The sequence below is a fragment of the Porites lutea genome, chromosome 1 (genome assembly GCF_958299795.1).
Source record: "Porites lutea chromosome 1, jaPorLute2.1, whole genome shotgun sequence".
In the NCBI taxonomy this organism is placed as follows: Eukaryota; Metazoa; Cnidaria; class Anthozoa; order Scleractinia; family Poritidae; genus Porites; species Porites lutea.
In genome coordinates, this window is record NC_133201.1 from 41,508,438 (window position 1) to 41,528,862 (window position 20,425).

The window sequence follows — 20,425 nt, forward strand, 5'->3', positions numbered from 1 at the left end:
TGTATTCGCTTGAGTGAAATCCCTAAGTGGACCACGTAAGTGATTTAATACAACTCACTTAAGTTACGTGAACACGTACGTATACCCGTAACTGTTACGGGCGTTTTATGCAACCGGGCCCTGTTGCGTAGGGGTCTCTGTTGGCAGCCTTTCAACGACGCCAAAGAGCATTCTCTGCTGATATCACAACAACGGAGTTCCAGTGTCCCACCTGCTCCAGACTCTGCGCTTCCAGATTGGGTTTGCAGAGCCACCAGAGAATCCATGGATGATCACACAACACGCAGTCCACAACACACAGTCTTCTTCGGACATGATGGACAACCACCAAACAAGCACGTTTAAAAGAGGAGTTCTTTCGAAAAATTCGCCGCATTTTATCGTCGCGCACTTCTTTCGCTAGCAAAAAAAAAAGTTTTGTGACCTCTCTAGAACTACAATGTAAACGCAACAAAACGACACGTGTCCAAGAACACGTATCGGGAATAATGGTGTACATTTTTCTATATTTTGTTTGATTAGCTCCTTTAGGCACTTAATAGTGGTTGTATTCAAGCTACTGGTTTAACCAAGTCCTCTTGTTTGTGTTAGATTCAATGGTCTCTCCACTGTTGTCGATGTTCTTCTGCCACGAGGCGCTGATCCCTCCCTGAGAGGGAAAAATGGGAACACCCCACTTCACTTGGCGGCGCGTGGAGGACATGAAGAGATCGTTAAAGTTCTTTTGGATCAACCTTCCGTTGAGGTTGACGCTAAAGATAATTCTGGAAAAACTGCTCTTCATTTTGCCTGCAGCGAAGGTCACAGAAAGGTTTGTCAAATCTTGTTGAACTTCGGAGCGGACATAAAAGCGAATTCAGCGGACAAGACAACTCCGCTTCACAGTGCCATTTTCAATGGACATTCAGAGGTTGCGATGATGATTTTGAAGCGAGGTTAGAGGTTATTGATTTAACAGTAATTGAAGTGATTCCTTTGGAGTGTAAATAGTCCTTATTTATTTATTTATTTATTTATTTATTTATTTATTTATTATCGAACGATCCCCTGTGGGTCATTAAATTTAGGTCTTCCTAACGAGTTAGTCATATAAATCTGGAAGCGTCTCACTGTAATGCAAGTCCTCTGTGAAATTCTGGCGATGACAGATAAATGCTGACTGCTGATTTGCTGGATAGCACACATTTCACTTAAACGTTCAATTATGCACTACTAAAAACTTTATGGAGACATTCCCTGATCTTATCAACCTGCTTATCTGGCGGTAAGAGAAAAGGTTAGTGCTGTAGCCGCCGCGCGTACACGGTAGCTAGATGCGACGTTTTTCGTCTGCTGCGGGATCTCAGTTTGACTCGTCCCTATTTTCTCGCTGCTTTATACCCCAAACAAAAACAGCAACAGCACTCATAGAAAGAAGCAGTAGCGCAGATAAATCCCGCCACCTACCTAGGCTAGTGTAAACATAGTGAGATTGTAGAGAGCACAAAGCCTGGGGACTAGACTCCTTAAAGTCGTCTTTGGTCGTAATAATTGTGTGATCGTATGGTGAAGGTACACTATGTAAGTGAATTCTCCTCTTAACTTGATGTCATTGTTTTTGTACTTTAAAGCTACCGACAGAGATGTAGATACTAACGAGAAAGAACTTGTGGGAACTTGTGACTTACAGGACACCACAGTCTTACACATGGCCGCATGGAATAATGACTTCAAGACTGCTGAGTTATGCCTTGAGAAAGGCGCTGATGTCGACTATCTTAAGTGTGGCTCGGTCACTGCCCTTCACATAGCGGCAACGAAAGGAAATCTTGAGGTGGCGGACTTACTTATTTCAAGAGGTGCTGATGTGAACAAGAAAGACGGGAACTCCAAAACACCTCTCCACAGGTTAATTCAATTTGCATTGAATAAAGATTGTTCAGACTAAGCAATACTGAGTACTTTAAGTGTTGAATAAACGTTCCATAGAATTTTGCCCATAGTCTAAAAAAATAGAAAGGCTAAACTAGAAGAATTTTGGTGGTAACGTTGTGGGTGACCTAAATGTTTGTCAGGTAGTGGCATGTGAAACAAATCGAACAAACGGAAATTTTCGTTCTAGGTCTCAACAAAAATGATTATTTAATCAGTGAAGAACATTCTTGTTTCCAGATTCATGTCGTTTAATTCACAAATCAATCTTCCCGGCATGACAATACTAATGTTCTAGTTTTGCAAGACCTTAAAAGTATCTCCATGTTGTCTTCTTAATTACCAATCTGGAACTGAAAAAGAAAAAAACAGCGTTTGGTAAATTTTATGCTTCAATCACTTAACTAACCCTTTCCTTATCGTTTCCATGTAGGGCCGCTATGTTTAACCAGTTAAACCTTATTGAATTTCTTGTGGAAAAGGAGGTAAAAATTAATGCTCGTGACAGTGAAGGACGTTCTCCTTTGTTGAATGCTGTTGCTGCTGGGCACGTGGACTGCGCCCGAGTTCTTCTCAAAATTGGAGCTGATTTGAGCGCAGCGGACTTGCATATGAAAACCTGTCTTCATATTGCTGTAGAGAACGAGCACTTAGAGATGCTATCAATGCTTTTGGAAAGTCGTGCGGGGGTTAGCTGTTTAAACAGAGGAGATTTGAAGGATAGAGTTCCTCTGCACTACGCAGCGAAGACGAGAGACATCAAGGTAACGTTGGAACGGAACTGTTAGAAAGCAATTCAACAGCACTTTTTTATCACCGCCAGAGAACTTGACATAACGGCGCTTTTACATAGAAGTGACTATAATACAGTCGAACCTCTATAAAGGGGCGTTCTATAAGCCACCACCATTTTACTCTCTTTTTACCAGAGTCTAGGCGGAGAAAAGTTTCAGTAAATCACCGTAAACAGTCCCTCTATAAAAGAGCCACCTGTTCTTTCTTCGAGGCTAACAGCTTAATGGAGATATCTTTAATGGAGGTTCGCCGTACTGTATTTAATGCTGAACCCGAAATTCGTTCGAAAGAATACTTTGCCCGGCTAACTGGTTAATGAATCGCAAGTCACAGATATATACGAAATGTACACCTTCCCGACATCAGGCTAGGTAGTCTGGTAGTCTGACTCTCTCATGTTTGCAAATGGTGGTGGCGGACGGGAATGCCATTTATGTGATAGGGAGCCTACATCAGTCGGTTTTTTTCTCTAGGACAGACATTCTTAGGCATGGACCATCTTTTCAGCTGTACACTTCAGGGAGGTGTCCATTGAGAAAGAGTTGACTGTATTTTAAAACAGTCGAACTCACTCTATATTAGGCGTTATGTGTTAAGTGATGTACTGACAAGTTTGTCCGTCGATACTCTAGGAACTTACCGATAGATGGCAGCTTGACCCTTTAAGCTCCAGTATCTCTGCACTTTCTTTATACATTCTTGTGGTACTGCTCGAGAAAATTTCTTCAAATATCAAGACATTTCATCTGTAGTGATCATTTCGTTCATTCTCGGGACCTGTACTGTTGTTGTTGGGAGAAATTGGTAGCTGTTCACTATTGGGGCTTAAAGAATTAATGACAGTGATTCGGCACGATCGAACAATTTTGCGCGATAATGTATGTTTCCCTAAGATCAAAACAAAGACTTGATGTCTCTTGTTCTATCAGCATCTAAATTATAAAATCACTAGCGACAGACAAGTCTAATTGTTAATGATTTGAAACAGTCTTGGTCTTTATCTTCGGTCTAGCGTCTTTTGTAGTTCGTTTGTAAAATACAACTTCGATCAGCCTGTTCGATTTATTTTGTTGAATAAGACAATATGTTGTTGTTGAATTTTTGTTTGCGCTCTATTTTATAAATGGCATGCATTTTTACTTCAAAACTACAAGTAAAATTGTCGTCACAATTTTATTCTTGATCTAGCATAACCAGAGAAAAAACGTTCCGTGAATTCTTTCGAAATATCCCTTATCTAAACCCATTTCGCTTGTTAACCTCTCTAAATTCGGAGCCTTGGACGTGACAGAGAAGATGGAGAAAGTCACGCGTTAAAAACAATAGAATTTTGACAGTTGAAAGTAATTTGCATAACCTCAGAGCGCACACGGAGAAAGTCACGCGTTAAAAACAATAGAATTTTGACAGTTGAAAGTAATTTGCATAATCTCAGAGCGCATGCTCTCCAGCTGACATAGCCCCTTTAATAGAGATTCGGCTGTAGTGTAGGAGATCAATAAATGACACTGACCCTGTTGTTTGTAGATTTTAGAGCTCGTCTTATCCAAGCAGAAGCGCTTGGGCTTCAACGATGAGAGTAACAAGACACCGCTTCACCTTGCAGCAGAAAAGGCCTCATCCAAACACGTTGAAGCTCTGGCAAAGCGCATGTCTGAAGTAAATGCGCGAGACGATCTTGGCCGAACACCATTGCACAGCGCTGCAAGGAAAGGGCAGAGGCAAGAGATATATTCTAGAATTTTCTTTTTTCTTCTTCACAGTTATCGCTGTTTTTCCATTATGGGTGAAAGTGATCTTTGCTACTTGTTTGGATGCAGAGTCGTCCGTAGATCAAAGATGTCCTCACAGCAAGCCATAGTGACGTGAAACCTTGGAAACTCGAACCTTAAATTTTGTGCGACTATTAAATCGTCCTTTTGTTTTGAAAGAATCATTAAAATCGATCACGATTACTCGAAAAGGTAAATTTTATGTTTTGATTGCCTCCTGAAATACCACGTAACATTGCTTTTATCCCATCAATCCTAAAGCGCTTGAAAAGATGGCGGGTATCGTGAATAAGGTTTATTCCGTGAGACAATTACCATTTCCATCTTTTCTTAATTCTATTCACCATTCGCATATCCCCCATTATGCACTTTGCTTAACCCCCCGGCCATAAATTTACTTATGGACTTTCTTTTTTTAAGCGGGGGTGGGGGGGGGGGAAGGAGAGAGCAAGTGCGATTGCAAGTGGCGAATACGGGAATCCAAGACGGTTTTACCAAGCTACCTGCATTTTGCACTTGTTTTCCTTTGCAATAGGAAATCCTGTCTGGTACTTCTTAGCATGGGAGCTGAGGTCGACAGCAGGGATAACAAGTTTCGAACACCTCTGATGTGGGCTTCTCAGGGAAACCACACAAAATGTGCCGATGTTCTTCTTGACTCCAAAGCTTCTGCTGACCTACAGGATAGCGGTGGTGATACTGCTTTGCATGTAGCTTGTGGTCAGGGTCATCCAGCTATTGTGACTTTACTGTTGGACCATGGTGCATCCTCAACATTGAGAAATAAGCAAGGTCTTGCTTGTTTGGAAGTTGCCGCGAAAGCAGGATCGTGTGATGCCGCCATTGCGATTGCCAAACACGAAAGGTTAGCAGAGTAATTTTCACTCAGTAATAATTAGCTTAAACCAACACGATAACAATAACGTTACTACAAACTGCAAATATATTATCCCACCTTTAATTTTGTAATACCTGCTTGAAACCCCACCTCTCCCTGTACCCCCACACCCCAAACAAACAAAGAAATGGGTTTGAAGCCCACGAAAGATTCTTTCCACAAAAGTGGTGGAAAAGAGACTCATTATAACTTAACAGATGGCAATCCCAAGGAGTTTTCGAAAGGACAATAAAATAATTAGAAATACACGACACAAACAAGGATCGCTATTTTCATTTTCAATTCCTGACATGAAAGCGCCGAGTGTTTCATTTGGTTGGTTTTTTGTCTCTCGATGAAAAGAAGCGACCTCCATTCTTTGCGTCAGTATACAGATAGAAAATCATGTTTGCCAAGTCTGGACCGTTGGAGAGTCCACGTTAGGTAACACTCCTAATTAAACAATTTATAATGGTTCTTACGAATACTTCATAATATATTTTGGGGGGGAGATGTCGAATGTCAAGTCATTTTATTTGTTTTTACCTGCAACTTTTTAAGGTGGAAGGAACTTGAGCAATATCAAACATCAAACGGTAAAACTGCAATCTCACTTCTGGTTGAAAACTTCCCTGAAGCAGCTGAAGTTGTTCTTAATCAGTGCGTACGTTGCTCGGACCATCTCAACCCAGCCGACCCAGACTACGCTGTAACTTATGACTTCAAGCACCTAGATCCTGGTCCAGATGCTGACATGTCGAGTGGAAGGTTTTCTACAGTTCAGGTGATGATAAAGCACAAGCGTGAACGACTTCTTCTACATCCTCTTACGCTGAAATTTAATGAACGAAAGTGGCAGAGTTTAGGAAGATATGTCTTCTTGTTCGACCTTGTCACTTATCTCTTGCTTATGGTGCTCTTTACTGAATTCGTTGTCCATCAAAGGAGAGGCCAAACCTTCAAACCCCCGGAGCGTGTGCCACCAAAGCGCAATGGCACTCGAGGAGTTCTCATCAAGCCAAAACCCTCAGATATTTACAATAAAGACGACGCCTTCACAGAGACTATTCCGTTTGTGATCTTGATTTTCTCCCTGCTGCACATATGCAAAGAACTGTTGCAAATCTACATTCAGCGTTGGAACTACTTCAAGGACCTTTCTAATTACCTGGACTGGACCCTTTATATCACTACAGCATTGTTTATGGTCCCCTATGTCACAAATCCAGCCGACCTCGACGATTGGTTTGGCGGTATGCAGGATCCCCGAGTACTTTGGAATATTGGAGTTCTTGCAATCTTCGTGTGCTACACCAACATGATGCTGTTTCTCAGAAGATATCGCTTGTTTGGCACTTACATCTCAATGTATATAGAAGTGACGAAGACTGTATTCCAAGTTATGGTTGTGTTTATTTTTCTGGTTCTGGGATTTGCATTGGCTTTTTACGTCCTCTTTAAAGAACAGGTAAGTTAGTTCTCAGGTATTGTTGGTTAATCAGTTAATCTTGCGAGGAAAAACAAGAATTGTGTTATTAGTTGATTTAACTCTAAAGAAAAGATAAGAGAGAAACCATGAATTTTGGGATCGAGGAAAATGTCCCTTTTCCTTAATAGAGATTTCCCTTCAATAGAGCTTGATACACAAGCAGATACAAAGATTACATGAACATTTTCCGGGACCAAAGTTTGGTATTCCCTGAATGGAGGTGTCTCACAAAGGAGATTCCACTGTATCAATCATATCCAGGGAGACTATTAGCAAGATGACGTCAATTCAGTTCAACGACGTACTACTATCCTTTGCTTTAAGGGATCCAAGCCCCCAAAGGTTCTCTCGTTAGAAAAATAAATAATAAGTAATTGAAAACAGTAATAATTCTTATAATTACTGTTGATCGAAGAGCATTATGACAGTTACCAAAACGTTTCTCGTTGGAATTGATGCAGGGCCAGTGCAGGGTCATGGTTTTTAGCAAATCATCAAATCTGCTCTATTTAGCCCTCTCGTGGATATATATTTATAGCTTCAAATAACCAAAGGTGCTAGAAACACTACGGTCTTGAACAAGCTTCACCTCCAAAACAAGAACTTTTTTTCTCTATTTTTGTTTTCCTTTGTCAGTTGCTGCCTTAATGTAGGGAGAAGCCGAAAATCGCGCTTTTTTTCCTGGCGAAAACACATCGAAACCGGTGCCTTGACTTTTTAATCTTACCGATCATTTCGGGCAACCTGTTGACGATGTTTGGCTCCACCCTACTTCAAGGTACCGACACAGAAAGCAGTAGTAGAAGTCTTTTTTTTTCAGCGAACGCTGTTCATTGTGCCAAATTGCCACGAGTCGACTAATGCTGTAGCTCCACTGTTAGTATGTACGTATATGTAAACTGCGTGTAACCCAATTCGAGCGAGCGCTCGAAACATTAGCTTGTGAATCAAGTCTAAATGGTGGCCGATTTTCTTTATCTGTTGGTAACACCGCATTTTATCTCACCTTATCATTCAGATTGGATTCCATACAGTGCATCATTCCCTGCTCCGCGTGCTCGTGATGATGATTGGTGAACTGGACTTTGGATCAACCTTCATAAGCACCATTGGCCAAAGGAGTGAAAAGAACGACAATCCGTTGAATCCATTCCCTCGACTTGGATATTTCTTCCTCTTTTTGTGCTTGTTTTTCCTTACTATCGCTTTGATGAACCTTTTGGTAAGGAACTGGTTTGATATATATTTTCAACAGCTGAAAGAATAGGCTTAGAAAACAGCTAACATTTCGCGACGCCACCACTGGTTTTCCCGCGAAATGACGTCTGAGAAACGAGTACAGAAATTCCATACTGATTACCTGTCACTACCCTGATCTGGGTAGTGCTTCTAATTGGTTGAAGAAAATTTACCTCGCTGCACGACCAATCAGAAGCACTGACTAGATCTGGGAAGTGAAGGGTCATCAGTATGGAATTGCTGTGCTCTTTCCTCAGACATCATTTCGCAGGGAAACCAGCCGTGGCGTCTGGAAATTTCGGTTGTTTTCTCAGGCTGTTGAAGAGCCGCTTGTTGTAGTTTCCTGCGCATATTTGGGATTTTGCGTTTTAAGTCGACAGAAAAATTTTCAAACTTGACTTTGGCAAGAAAAAAATACTTTTCCAGCGGGTGTCGATTTCCTTAGAACTGTGTAAGCTATGTGTAATTTGTCGGAGAAATCACACGTCATTTGTAAAGGTTCCGCACAGGACTCTCTGAGTCTTTTCTCAATCTAAATCTAAATATGGTTTAGTCGGCAACATCCACGGGGGACATCACGCCAACTGCAAAACACTTGGGATTCCAGAATAAATTTATTAATGAAGGTATGATCCTCGCATTGGTAATAGACCTTTTTACCGATACGGCGGTCATATTGAATTAATTTGATTTAAGGAGTATTATAGGATGCCCAGGGGGCATGAGCACATTTCGTTTGTATTTTCGAGCGCTTTTCGTGACATTTTTTCTTAAAGTTTTCTTATAGTAAGATTGTAATGGGAAAAAAGATCCTTGTGCCGTGTTTGGATGTAATAATGATCGCCTTTTTCTGGTTTAGTATTAGAAATATGGTCTTTCACTGTATATTTCTCGGGAAAACGCGATCATTATCAAATCAAAACACAGCACAAAGATCTTTTTTCCCATGTCAACTTTATTCTAAGAAAACTTTAAGAAAAAATGTTCGGAAAAGCGCTCGAAAATACAAACGAAATGAGCTCATAACCCATGGGCATTCTATAATACTCCTTAAATCGAATTAATTCAATACGGCCGCCGTATCGGTAAAAAGGTCTATTGTAATTTACGCAATTGCAAATAAACTCGAAAAAAAATGTCGGGACTTCAACGGGATTCGAACCCATGGCCTCTGCGTTAGCGCTGCAATGCTCTACCATTTGACCTATGAAGGCCTTTACTGGGAACAGGCCAATTTGTTGAGTTCATCTTTACCGTGAAAGGAATGAAATATGAAAAAGATGTCAGCAGCTGACACCGAAATACAAATTTTAAATGAGGATCGTCGCAGTAGTAATTGCAATTACCACTTGTTGGGCATAACAGCCCGAAACAGCCCGCTCAAGACGGTGTTAAAGCCGTAAATGTGCATTTTAATGAGAGCCGAAAGAAGCTTTGCGACTACTTCGTACTCTTGTACTGCAATTAAAAAAACATTTTAATCAAGAAAAAACGAAATAGCCATATTTACTGGAACGCTATAGCCACGGCGCTCAGTTACCCTTAAAGGGTCTCCGATGTAGCTCTTTTTCGAAGATGGTGACGTAGGGTTTAGCGAGCAAAATTCGCTGCGTTCAACAGTTCTTAATCACATGTTATGGGCGGATGGCGTCGGTGGTCCAAGAATTAAAAAATGTTGGGCGAATGACGTATTTTGTTTTCAAATTTGGCTAGTGCTACTATTTCATAACAAGTTAAGCCAATCAGAAACGGAGAAATCATTATTTTTTGTGACCAAGTTAGACGATATCGGAAGTTTGCTTCTGCAAATCTTTATTTTAATGTACCGTACAATTTTCCTGTAGGTTGGTCTGGCAGTGGGAGACACCGAGACAATGAAGAAATATGCCACGATTAAGAGACTTGGGATGCAACTAGAATACCAGTTTGAAATAGAGGAGGCGTATCCCAAATACATCATCCGAAAGGTTTACGAAAGGGTTTATGTAGAGAAGCCCAACAAGCTGCCTAGAGTCAACAGGTATACCTCATTTTGACCAAATCGTGGTAAAGCCTGGTTTTCACTAACGCATAAGCATAAGCACAAGCATCATCATCATCATCATCAATCTTTATTTATACACGAAATCGTATCATTTTACATGGTCTTCCTAGGAATCGTGTTTAAAACTAGACTAAAATACTAAGACTAAAAGACTAAGGAACTATTGACTATAATGTTAAAAATACAAAAACTTACATTATGAATAATAAGAGTTACAATGGGTCATGGTGTATTAGAAAAATCTTTCCCATGAATTGAAGTTTTAAAAACATTTAAACTAGGCAGTTTTCTAATCTCTGAGGGAATCTTGTTCCACAGAACAGATCCTCTGTAGTGTAGGCTCCTTTTTGCAGACTCAGTTTTGGGTCTGGGGACATAATAATTTAACTCAGAATTTCTAAGATTGTGTGAATGTACATTTGAGGTGTTGGTAAAGATCCGCCTCAGATACGATGGGGAAAGATTATTATGGATTTTATACATTGTCACAGCCAACTGTTTAAGTCTTGCATATTCTAGCCTTTCCCAGCCAAGCTCATCCAACAAAACACTTGAGCGAACGTTATAGTTAGAAAAGGTGAGAATTCTAGCAGCCCTATTCTGCAGCTTTTGAAGTTTGTCTGCTAGTCCCTTATTGATATTACCCCAAACGGCACCACAGTAATTAAAATATGGCATTACCAGTGCATTGTACATGTTCACTCTAGTATCAAATGGTATAAAATGACTTACACGCCTTAAGATAGCAATACCAGCGGATATTTTCTTTGAAATGGTATGAATGTGTGGGCGCCAGTTCAAAGATTCATCAATTTGAACTCCAAGGGATTTATGTTTAATTACTCTTTCTAAGGGTGTGTTATTGACTTTGACTGTGAAGTCACTATTTATTTGGGATAACTTAAATTGGCTCCCTATAAGCATGTATTTAGTCTTCTTAACATTTAAAGTTAATTTGTTTGCTGACAGCCATGACTGGATTAAATTCATATCATAATTCATTTTATGTTCAAGGACACATGGGTCTTCTGCAGATGTGGTAAGGGTAGTATCATCTGCATACATTCTGGGTTTTGAAAACAAATTACATGAAGGGAGATCATTAATATAAATAGCACATGCGTAAGCAAGTGAAAACTGGGTCGACATAAGCATAAGCACAAGAAAAACGTTCAAGTTCGTTCTTCTTGTGCTTGTACTTATGTTTATTTGGTAGCTTTGACTAGGGAAAACTGGGTTGACATAAGCACAAGCATGAACACAAGGCCGTGGACCAATCATAGGTCACTTTGACCCAGACCTCATGCGAACATATCAAAAGCAATGTGGCGGACGCTTCGTCCGCAGTCTTGTTTATCATTGGGTTGAGGAGAGCTGGTATCGAGAATTGAGTCAAATATGCTATTCTGCGCTTGGGCATGTCTTTCTGAAAACCAGGCTTGAAAAAGCGTATGTGTGTATGCTCACATAGAGAGTTCGTTCGTGGAACACTCATTTAGCTGTTACTACATATTTCCAGTCTGTTGTCCTTTGTATGACGTGTATTCTAAATATCGGTTATCATCAAGTAGCTTTGGATATTTTCATTCATTTTGCCTATAGATTATGCGTGACCACGAAATGGCTTTGGTTGCCAGGAGTTGTTCCCCGCCTAATACTTGTATTAGCCATTACTGCCCTGTTGATCAGTTTTCTTGCTGAGGATAGGGTTACCGGAAATTGTAATTCCCATATTGGTGCTAACATTTAATTGAAAGGAAAATACATTGTAAGTTGTTTTACTCCTTAGAATAATAGATTGGGTGCATGCAAGGTTTGCTGAAGCAGCTCCAGAACCGGTCGAAGAGGGTCAAACATCTGAATTTGCTGAACTAAAAGAAGAGATGTTAAAAAACAAGAAGAGGATCAAATCTATGATGGCCATGTTGGAGGCCCAAAACAAGCTACTCAAGAACCTTGCAGCTGTCGTCGACCCCAAATTTAAGGCTCGGGAAGATGTTGACGGTGTGGGTGGTGCAACGCGGGCATCGCTTGAAGGCGGCATAGAAAGTAAAATGCCAAAGTAACATTTAAGCGTCTACTTTACAAGAGGGTAAAAGCTCATGGATGCTCCTTTTGAAAGAAGTGTGTTGTGTTAAGTTCTTTAGTTGACAGAGAAAGGGCGTGCACGTCTATAGCTTACGTTTCATTCAGCATTCATAGCAGTGCTTTTGCAACGATTAAACGTCTAATGCATTTTTTTGTAAAGGTATTCAGACAATAATGTGGCGAAGCTAAATTTAAGTCGTTTTCTCCGCACCTACACCATTGCTTTTGGCAGGGTCGTAATTAACCACTCACATGTTTTTGTTAAGGTACCAACAAACAGGAATACACACGTTTTGGTCACAAAATTTTCTGATTTTTCTTGACCGCCTGGCGCCATTGAATTTTGTAGAGATCCAGCAGTTTAATTTTGTGCAGTTGTCACATACACGAGCACGTAACATAACCTTATCGAAACTAGAGTGGAAATACACAGAGAAATGTTCTGTCGTTATTGTAATGCAATTTAGCCCTCCAACCCGTGGGCTCTTGGACTCTCCAGATTTAGATTCAGGGGCTCCCTTGTTTACGCCCTTGGAGATGAGGGAGTTGACCCCTATGGTTCGACTGTTTAAACAAAGCCTTTCCGTAGGACCTTCGCATAGCTCTGATTAGTTTGTACTACTTTACAAAATAAAATCGCTTTAGTTTTAAAAAGTTTATCGAAATGTGCGTTGAAAAGGTACGGAAAACGCACAACGCATATTAAACTCAATGGATCATTTGCGTTGCACAGTATTTTTAAAATAGAATCGGGCCTTCTTCTTGATTTTATTTTTTGATCCTGACTTGACCAGGTTTATTCATGCCAGTACATACATGGCTTGGTAATCAATTAAGTTTCGTTAACTGTCAAGACTTCTGCCTGAAGAGGTAACATTAAATAAACATGGAAGTGAATAAATAGTGTTCTTTAATTATGTGGTTGATTGTTTATGTACAAAACTAGATTACATCGTTCCAATTGTTCTACAAAAATACAAACTGTCAATGCATTACCATGAAAAGTTAGCATCTTAAACAACGCAAAGCATATTGTACAGATACATAATATTGCTCTTCTTAAAAGCTGTGAGGCAGTACCTCTGCGTTACTTTGCAAAGACTAATGTGTTAATGTTACTTTGCACTCAGGTGTATTAAATTCATGGGTAAATCTTTCGAGGCGTACATTAAAGCGTGCATAGATTGTCTAAAAAAGCTGACGGAAGAAGTGTGTGTAAAAAACGTTGCCTATTGTTTTCAAGTCTTCATTTTAATTCAAAAAATTAATAAATCTGGCCGAATTAACTTACTGTTATTTGAAAACAACTATTAGACGTAATATGGTAAGCCACAAGGGCGTTTGCCGCTTGGTATTTCCTTATGTCTAGGGGTGCTTACTATTATGCAAAACTTACCCTGGTAGAAATCATGTGCATGTCGGGACAACGACCCGCCACAAAGTATGTTCAAATCAGCTAAACAAACTAACAAGAGTAGAAAAATTGCATCTCTCAGAATCACAGCTCAGATTTTCTGAAACTTCCAACGAAATGGCGCAAACCATTAGATTTTCCAACTGGAAGTTCCGGTTTTCCAATGTAAATGGTAAGTACCCAGGTGTTATTTTCTTCCTCGACCATAAAGGCTTCCATCCTATACGCAACGCGCTTGGTATCTTGGCAAGAGGGTATTGCACCCTTAATCTATGATGCGTGATGCCCTGCGCTCTCTGTTTTCTGCGGTTCAGTGACACCAGGGATGAGGTGAAGACCCTCTGCTGGTCTCCTTCTTCGTGTTCGGATGAATAACACCCCTTACTAAGGTGGGACATTGCGAACATGGCAGAATTTCAAGTAATTTATAATGAATCTCCTGGGTTCTTGACTAATTTAATTTCCCAAGGTTCAAACTGTTCTCTCTCCTCAATCAGTGTTTAGGTCGCTGTCGTTTTGGGAATTGTCCCACTGTGTTTTGACTCCTGTCCATCGAGGGAGTCTGGTGATATAGTTAACAGGTCTTCTAAACTGGACGATCTATCATCATTAAACTTCATCGCGGCTTTTGGTTTAATCTTCAGAACTAATCTTCTCAATAACATGTTCTGCGTCTCGACGACATTCACCAAAGTTTTGCTGCGGTTTTTAGTTTTACCGAGCTGGTTTCTAACCTCACTGTACTCAGATCCATTAGAATCCTCCTCGTCAGCTGGAAGTCCAGCTTTGTGGACCCTCTCATTGCAATACAAGCCAAAAATCTGCGAGAAAAAAAAAAAGAAAGAAAAAGGAAGGACAAAGAATGAAGAGCAATTGCTTTTAGGGTAACTACAGATGAGCTTCTTATACTTACAACAGCATGCTACGAATTTTTCTGTAATAAAACCATGATGTCAACATTATAACCTCGGCTGATGTCTGAGTATCAAAAAGTACTAAAGGCCTTTCCTGTAGACGATGGCGCGTTATTTTGCTGCTGCTGCTGCTGCTGCTACTACTACTACTACTCAATAAAAACCGCCCAGTCAATTTCGCAAGAAAAATGATTTTGCCTGAAACCCTATCTGAGTTCCTTTTTACCGGCTGAATGTTGCTGAATTGCCATGTGACCGGTTAATATGCTTGCCAAACACGAAAGGTTAGCAGAGACATTATCACTCAGTATTCATTAGTTTCAACCATTACCAGATACAAACAAACAGGAATACACACGTATTAGTGTCAAAATTTCCTGATTTTTTCTGGTACCTGGACTTTCGAGAAATGGGCCCCGGGCCATTGAGCTTAACTCTTGTGGCAAAACAATTTAACGCTGGGCTCCGGAATTAGATTCAAGGACTTCGCTTCTTGACGACCTTGGGCATCAGGAGATGACTCTATGGTGCGGCTGTACAAACAAATCCTTTACACAGGAGTCGGGACCGTCACATAACTCTCATAAGTTTGCATTACTTTACTAAAATAAAATAGGATTTTTGTGTAGAGTAAAAGAGTCGAGAGGCTTTTGATCTTGGACTTGACCAGGACTAGCAATGCCTGTACATAAATCATACTCATACATGAACATGGCTTGGTAAGCAATTAAACTTATAATAATTAATAATAATAAATGTCATGAATGTCGTTGTCTAGGTTGTTCCAGTCCTTTTGTCCAGATCGAAAGAAGTAAGTCGACTACACGTACCTTAACTTGTGGGGTTCCTCAAGCGTCAGTCTTGGGCCCACTGCCTTATGTTTTATACACCGCGCCTGTTGCTGACATCATTAAGTCTCATAATCTACAGTACCACTTCTACGCTGACGACTAACAATTATACGTCACCTTTAAGACCAACTGTGATGTTGATGCTGGCCTGTCCAGGTCAAGGGTTGAGCACTGTGTTGCAGATATCGACAGATGGATGACTAATAATAAGCTAAAGCTCAACGGCAATAAAACAGAGCCACTGCTTATAAGCTCCAAGTATCGATCACGGCCAATGGTCACTTCTATTCAATTAAGACTTGAAACTATTAAACAGCAGCCCTTGGCGAGAAATTTGGGAGTGATACTTGACCAGGATATAGCAATGGATAAACATATTAGTATGATATGTAAAACCTCCCAACACCATCTTCGAAACATAGGGAACATTAGAGGATTCCTAGATCAAGGTTCTGCTGAAACCTTAGTTCACTCCTTTGTTACTTCTAAGATTGACTATTGTAATGCTCCTTTGTTTGGACTACCTAAATATCAGATCAATAAGCTGCATTTAGTATTGAACACTGCTGTGCCTGTAGTCACTCTTGCTTACAAATACGACCATATAACTCCTGTAATGAAGTCGCTGCAATTAGTTACCGGTATCTCAACGTATTACCTTTAAGATTTCTCTATTAATTACTGGGCTGCCTGTGCGGCCAAGTCATAACATGGGCTTTCGGTCGTCGGTGTCAACAAGTGGTCTCCCGGGGGAGGCAAGACACGAGGGTCTGGTACCGAGAAACGATGTTCTCACAAATGGTTTCATATGAATTTCTCTTGCACGGATCCTTACACGGATACTTTTTGTACCTTGTCTGCGCTCCCCCTGAAAAACCCACAAGGCGTTGCGAACCTGAAGAAGGCTATTTGTCTTGTTCGAAGCGAATTTTTTTTTATTGTTCGAGTTTAAGTCAGTTAGATGATGTTGGCGCTGGGAAACTCGGAGAAATGCTCGCGTTGCATTCAAACCGACACGCCGTTCACGGTAGGTTCACACTACAAGACTGAAAAGATGACTGTGAGCGTCCGGTTTGGAACGCCGTGGCCGCTTCGTGAACTATCGATCGATGTAGTACATGAGCAATTAAGAAGCACAATTTATGGGCAAAGTATTTCACCAGTTGACGACACTGTGGCTGAAGACTTGATTGTAAGCCGCCATAGTCAGTGAAGCGAACAACTCAGTTGCCGATGAATGGCAGATGAAATCCTGATGTGACGCACGTCCATGAGCGAGAGACGTGACAACTTTGCCATGTTAGAAGACTGGCTTTTCCTTTAAATATTTCCTTCTATTTAATGCAACACACGCCACTTTGGAGGTCTAAATTTCGGATACTGAGGATAAAGAAGACACGGACAAAAATAGGAACTCTATGAATTTCGCACACAAGTTTAAAGCTTCTTCGGGACATCCCATCCGGGAGCTTCACGGAGAGCGACTTGAGGAAAATAGGAGCTATTACTGACAAGGTTTGGTGACTGAGTAGAGCATACAAGTGTAGCCCACGTCGAGGTTTCAGGGGGTTTGCTTTTGTTTGTATCTGTATCTTGCTAAGCTTTTATCATTAAATTTGTACAAGATCTTGCGATCACAATTCTGTGTTTTCGCCCATTCAGCAAGCACGCTATATTGATGTCAGCATTAGCGAGTTTCAGAAACATGCCTTTGAAAATTTTCAGCTCTCGGGTTGTTTCTTGATATTTCTTTTACCATTTTATGGAGATGTAAACTGAAGTCACCGCAAAATGGAAACTTAAAAAAGCGTATAATCCATTTATCTCGAAACATAACACACATGACTTATTCGGCCTTTATTTTCGTAAAGGTGTTTTGAATACGAACGAACACAGTCAACGTGAGGGGCAAAAACAGCATTAATATAAATGAACCATAGGATATTAACTAATATAAGGGTCAATTATTATGCATTGAGATGAATCGCTTGAAAAGAGAGACTTCGCTTGAAGATGTGATCAGAAGTAAACAAAGGCATAATAGTGCTCACGTTCAGTCTTTTTAATATCCAAGGAGTCACTGTCAATAGTGTTTCCATATTGTTTAGCTGGCACAAAAACTTCGAACGAGTTATAAAGCGGCATAGTTATCTTCCATGAAGAAAAGTTAGTCTTGGGTGAGACAAACAGAACTGGAGCGAATTTTTAACTCACATCGGTATCAGGTAAAAAATATGTTATCGATCGTTTCATCTGTTTACATTGTTTGAAGTGCGTGCTGGTGAACGCAACATGCGAGCGAGAAATCTTTAAACTTTTTTAGGTCTCAAAATGCAAAGGATTAGAGAAAAATACCATGAGGAAAATCTTAAAACTGAATATTTTTCATCTTGTGGAAAAAAAAGTGCGTTTTCATGTAGACTGTGGACCGCAAATTAGGATCGCACTTTTCACAAACATGCGAACACAGGTAGCCCAAGCTCACTATGAGAGCCCTGAACAACATTATCCTACTTAGCTAATTAATTATTCATACAGCGAGAAAATTATAAGACGTTGTATGGAGAAATATTCTTTGCTCACTAAATTAGCAAAATCTACATTGAATATCGCGAATATCTGTCATCTGGGTGAAAAACTGTCACTCCAAAAAAGGCCTTAAACAGTGCCTAGGAGGTCTGAAATGCAGTCAGAATACAAAGGAAAACAAGAAGATGCTAAAGGTAAGCTTCAAAGCGATATTCAATGTACATTTTGCTAATTTAGTGAGCAAAGAATATTTCTCCATACAACGTCTTATAATTTTCTCGCTGTGTGAATAATTAATTAGCTAAGTAGGATAATGTTGTTCAGGGCTCTCATACTGAGCTTGGGCTACCTGTGATGCGAATTCTGAAGTTCAGAACCCAACCGACGATTGCGTTTTTCGCTGCTGTCAATCATCTTAACGGACCTCTTAGGAAACTTCACGGGTTCAAAAGGTCATGGTTTGTGATTTGTGGATTTCGATCCGTTTTGTGTGTTTCTCTGTTTCAGGGTTCGTTGCTTGTGATCGTAATTATGATTGACAGCAGCGATAAACACAATTGTGAAGGTGGCTTTTGAACTTTAGAGTTCGCATGTTTGTGAAAAGCGCAGTAAAGTCTCGGTGCAGTCAGTGAGGCCCCTGGATCAGGCGGGATCAATGGGCTGTTAAGTGTCTGTTTTAGTATACTTCTGGTTTTCATACAATACAATATTTCTGTCTAGTATAAGTCAGCTCAGTCTGTCGCATTTTATGCTCGTAGGAGGACAACAATTTTTGGAATTTCCGGTTACGTCAAATTAGTTAAATTATACTGTCACGCTATATTTTGGGGCACAGAGGGATTGGGGGAGGGGTGTGTGGAAATAATGCAAATTGTTTCCTGTTTAGAATTAATGGCTAACTTGTTTATTTTTATTCATGATGGTGGAATTTAAAAGTTATTACACAGCCCCCACTTAAAAATGGTTCTTTTTTTGTTGTTGTTACGAAAGTCTTTCAAAAGGGTACAATGTTCTGAATGAGTTTATGTTTCAGTCTCACATGAGATTCTGTTGCATGCAATGGTTGCCGACAAGGTTTTATGGTAGCCTGAGTGTGTATAGCCGCCCCCTCCCCTCAGAACAAATAGCCCCTTTGCAGCCCAGTTAAAAATCGCCTTTCGGCGATTCTTGTTTATAAAGCAACTCAACGGCTTGGCGCCTATTTATCTATCCGACCTATTGGCCCCGCGCTGTTATAAGCGCTCACTTAGATCTTATTCTCAGGAGCTTTTAAGTGTTCCGAGATCTAGAACTGTGACTTACGGAGATAGGGCGTTTTCCGTTATTTTTGTCACCCCACAGTGTGTCTCCATAGTCAAACAGTGGGATGATTAAGCAATTGTATAGAGTTAGCTTGGCATGTAAAGGTAAAAATGTCGTGTTCTCTTTATCATTCCAATCCTTTCATTGATCTTTGTACTGACAGTATCAGTGTGCACAGACCAAGCCAAGTTTGGTTTATAACTTCTCCCACGTACTTAAACGAGTCAGACCTTTCAACAGCAGTGAAAGTTACTTTTAGAGAAACGTCATTGACCAGTTTAAGCTTCCGCGAGTTACCAAAAATTCCGAAATTGCATTTAGAATTATTTAGTGTCACCAGATTACTCAAAAACCAATTGGAAACTGTAGCCAAATCAGAATTTAACTTGCTTTCAAGGTCAAACAGATCAGACGATGAGTAATAAATCACAGTGTCATCAGCGTAAAGAACAATTTCAATGGCAAGCTGACACGAAGGTAAATCATTCACATAGATAAGAAAAAGAAGCGGTCCTAATATGCTTCCTTGTGGGAACCCAACAGTTAACGGTGCAGCGACAGAGAGTGTATCTCCGACAGACGTCCTTTGTTTTCTGTTCGTGAGGTATGTCTGGAACCAATTAACAGTGTCATCTGAGAGTCCGACCGATTTAAGCTTATAAAGTAAAAGGTTGTGGTCAACTGTGTCGAACGCTTTCGAGAGATCCAAGAAAACAGCCCCTGTAAGACGACCAGAGTCCACGTTCAGAAGTATGTTATCAGTAAAGTGTGTCAAGGCTGTATTTAGATAGCTTGGGTCGAAAACCAAAGTGCTTTGAGGTAATGATCTTGTTGTCATTGAGAAAATAGTAGAGTTGGTTATGTACCGCCTTCTTCAGAAACTTGCCCAACGTAGGTAACACTGTTATTGGCCTGTAATTGTTTGGGTCACAGTGATCGCCTCTTTTTTAATACGAGGGCGGATACCTTTCCAAACTTCCATATTAAGGAAGGGAAAGTACAAGTGACCAATGATCGATTAAACAATTTTGTGAGACTTTTACTAATTACACTAGCCGAGTCTTTCAGAATAAGGGCACTGATATTGTCTTAGCCAATTTCTGTATTGGTTCTAAGTTATTTCAGTTGACCGGGTACGAGCTCTTTGATAACTGTCAAGGCTTCTGCTTGAAGAGGTAACATTAAATTTACATGGAAATA

At 40.3% G+C, this 20,425-nt stretch overlaps 1 protein-coding gene across 1 annotated transcript in view; it reads left to right on the forward strand.

The window, feature by feature from the left end:
- LOC140951016 (uncharacterized) overlaps window positions 1-13,336 on the forward strand; it is a 23,620-nt gene extending 10,284 nt beyond the window's left edge. Inside the window, exons 2-10 of the mRNA XM_073400240.1 lie at window positions 592-935; window positions 1,611-1,887; window positions 2,345-2,675; window positions 4,234-4,427; window positions 5,014-5,343; window positions 5,917-6,823; window positions 7,863-8,066; window positions 9,928-10,103; window positions 11,917-13,336. Coding sequence (XP_073256341.1) covers window positions 592-935; window positions 1,611-1,887; window positions 2,345-2,675; window positions 4,234-4,427; window positions 5,014-5,343; window positions 5,917-6,823; window positions 7,863-8,066; window positions 9,928-10,103; window positions 11,917-12,193 — 3,040 coding nt within the window. The 3' untranslated portion in view covers window positions 12,194-13,336. The remainder of the gene's footprint in view (window positions 1-591; window positions 936-1,610; window positions 1,888-2,344; window positions 2,676-4,233; window positions 4,428-5,013; window positions 5,344-5,916; window positions 6,824-7,862; window positions 8,067-9,927; window positions 10,104-11,916) is intronic.
- Window positions 13,337-20,425: the final 7,089 nt, after the last annotated feature.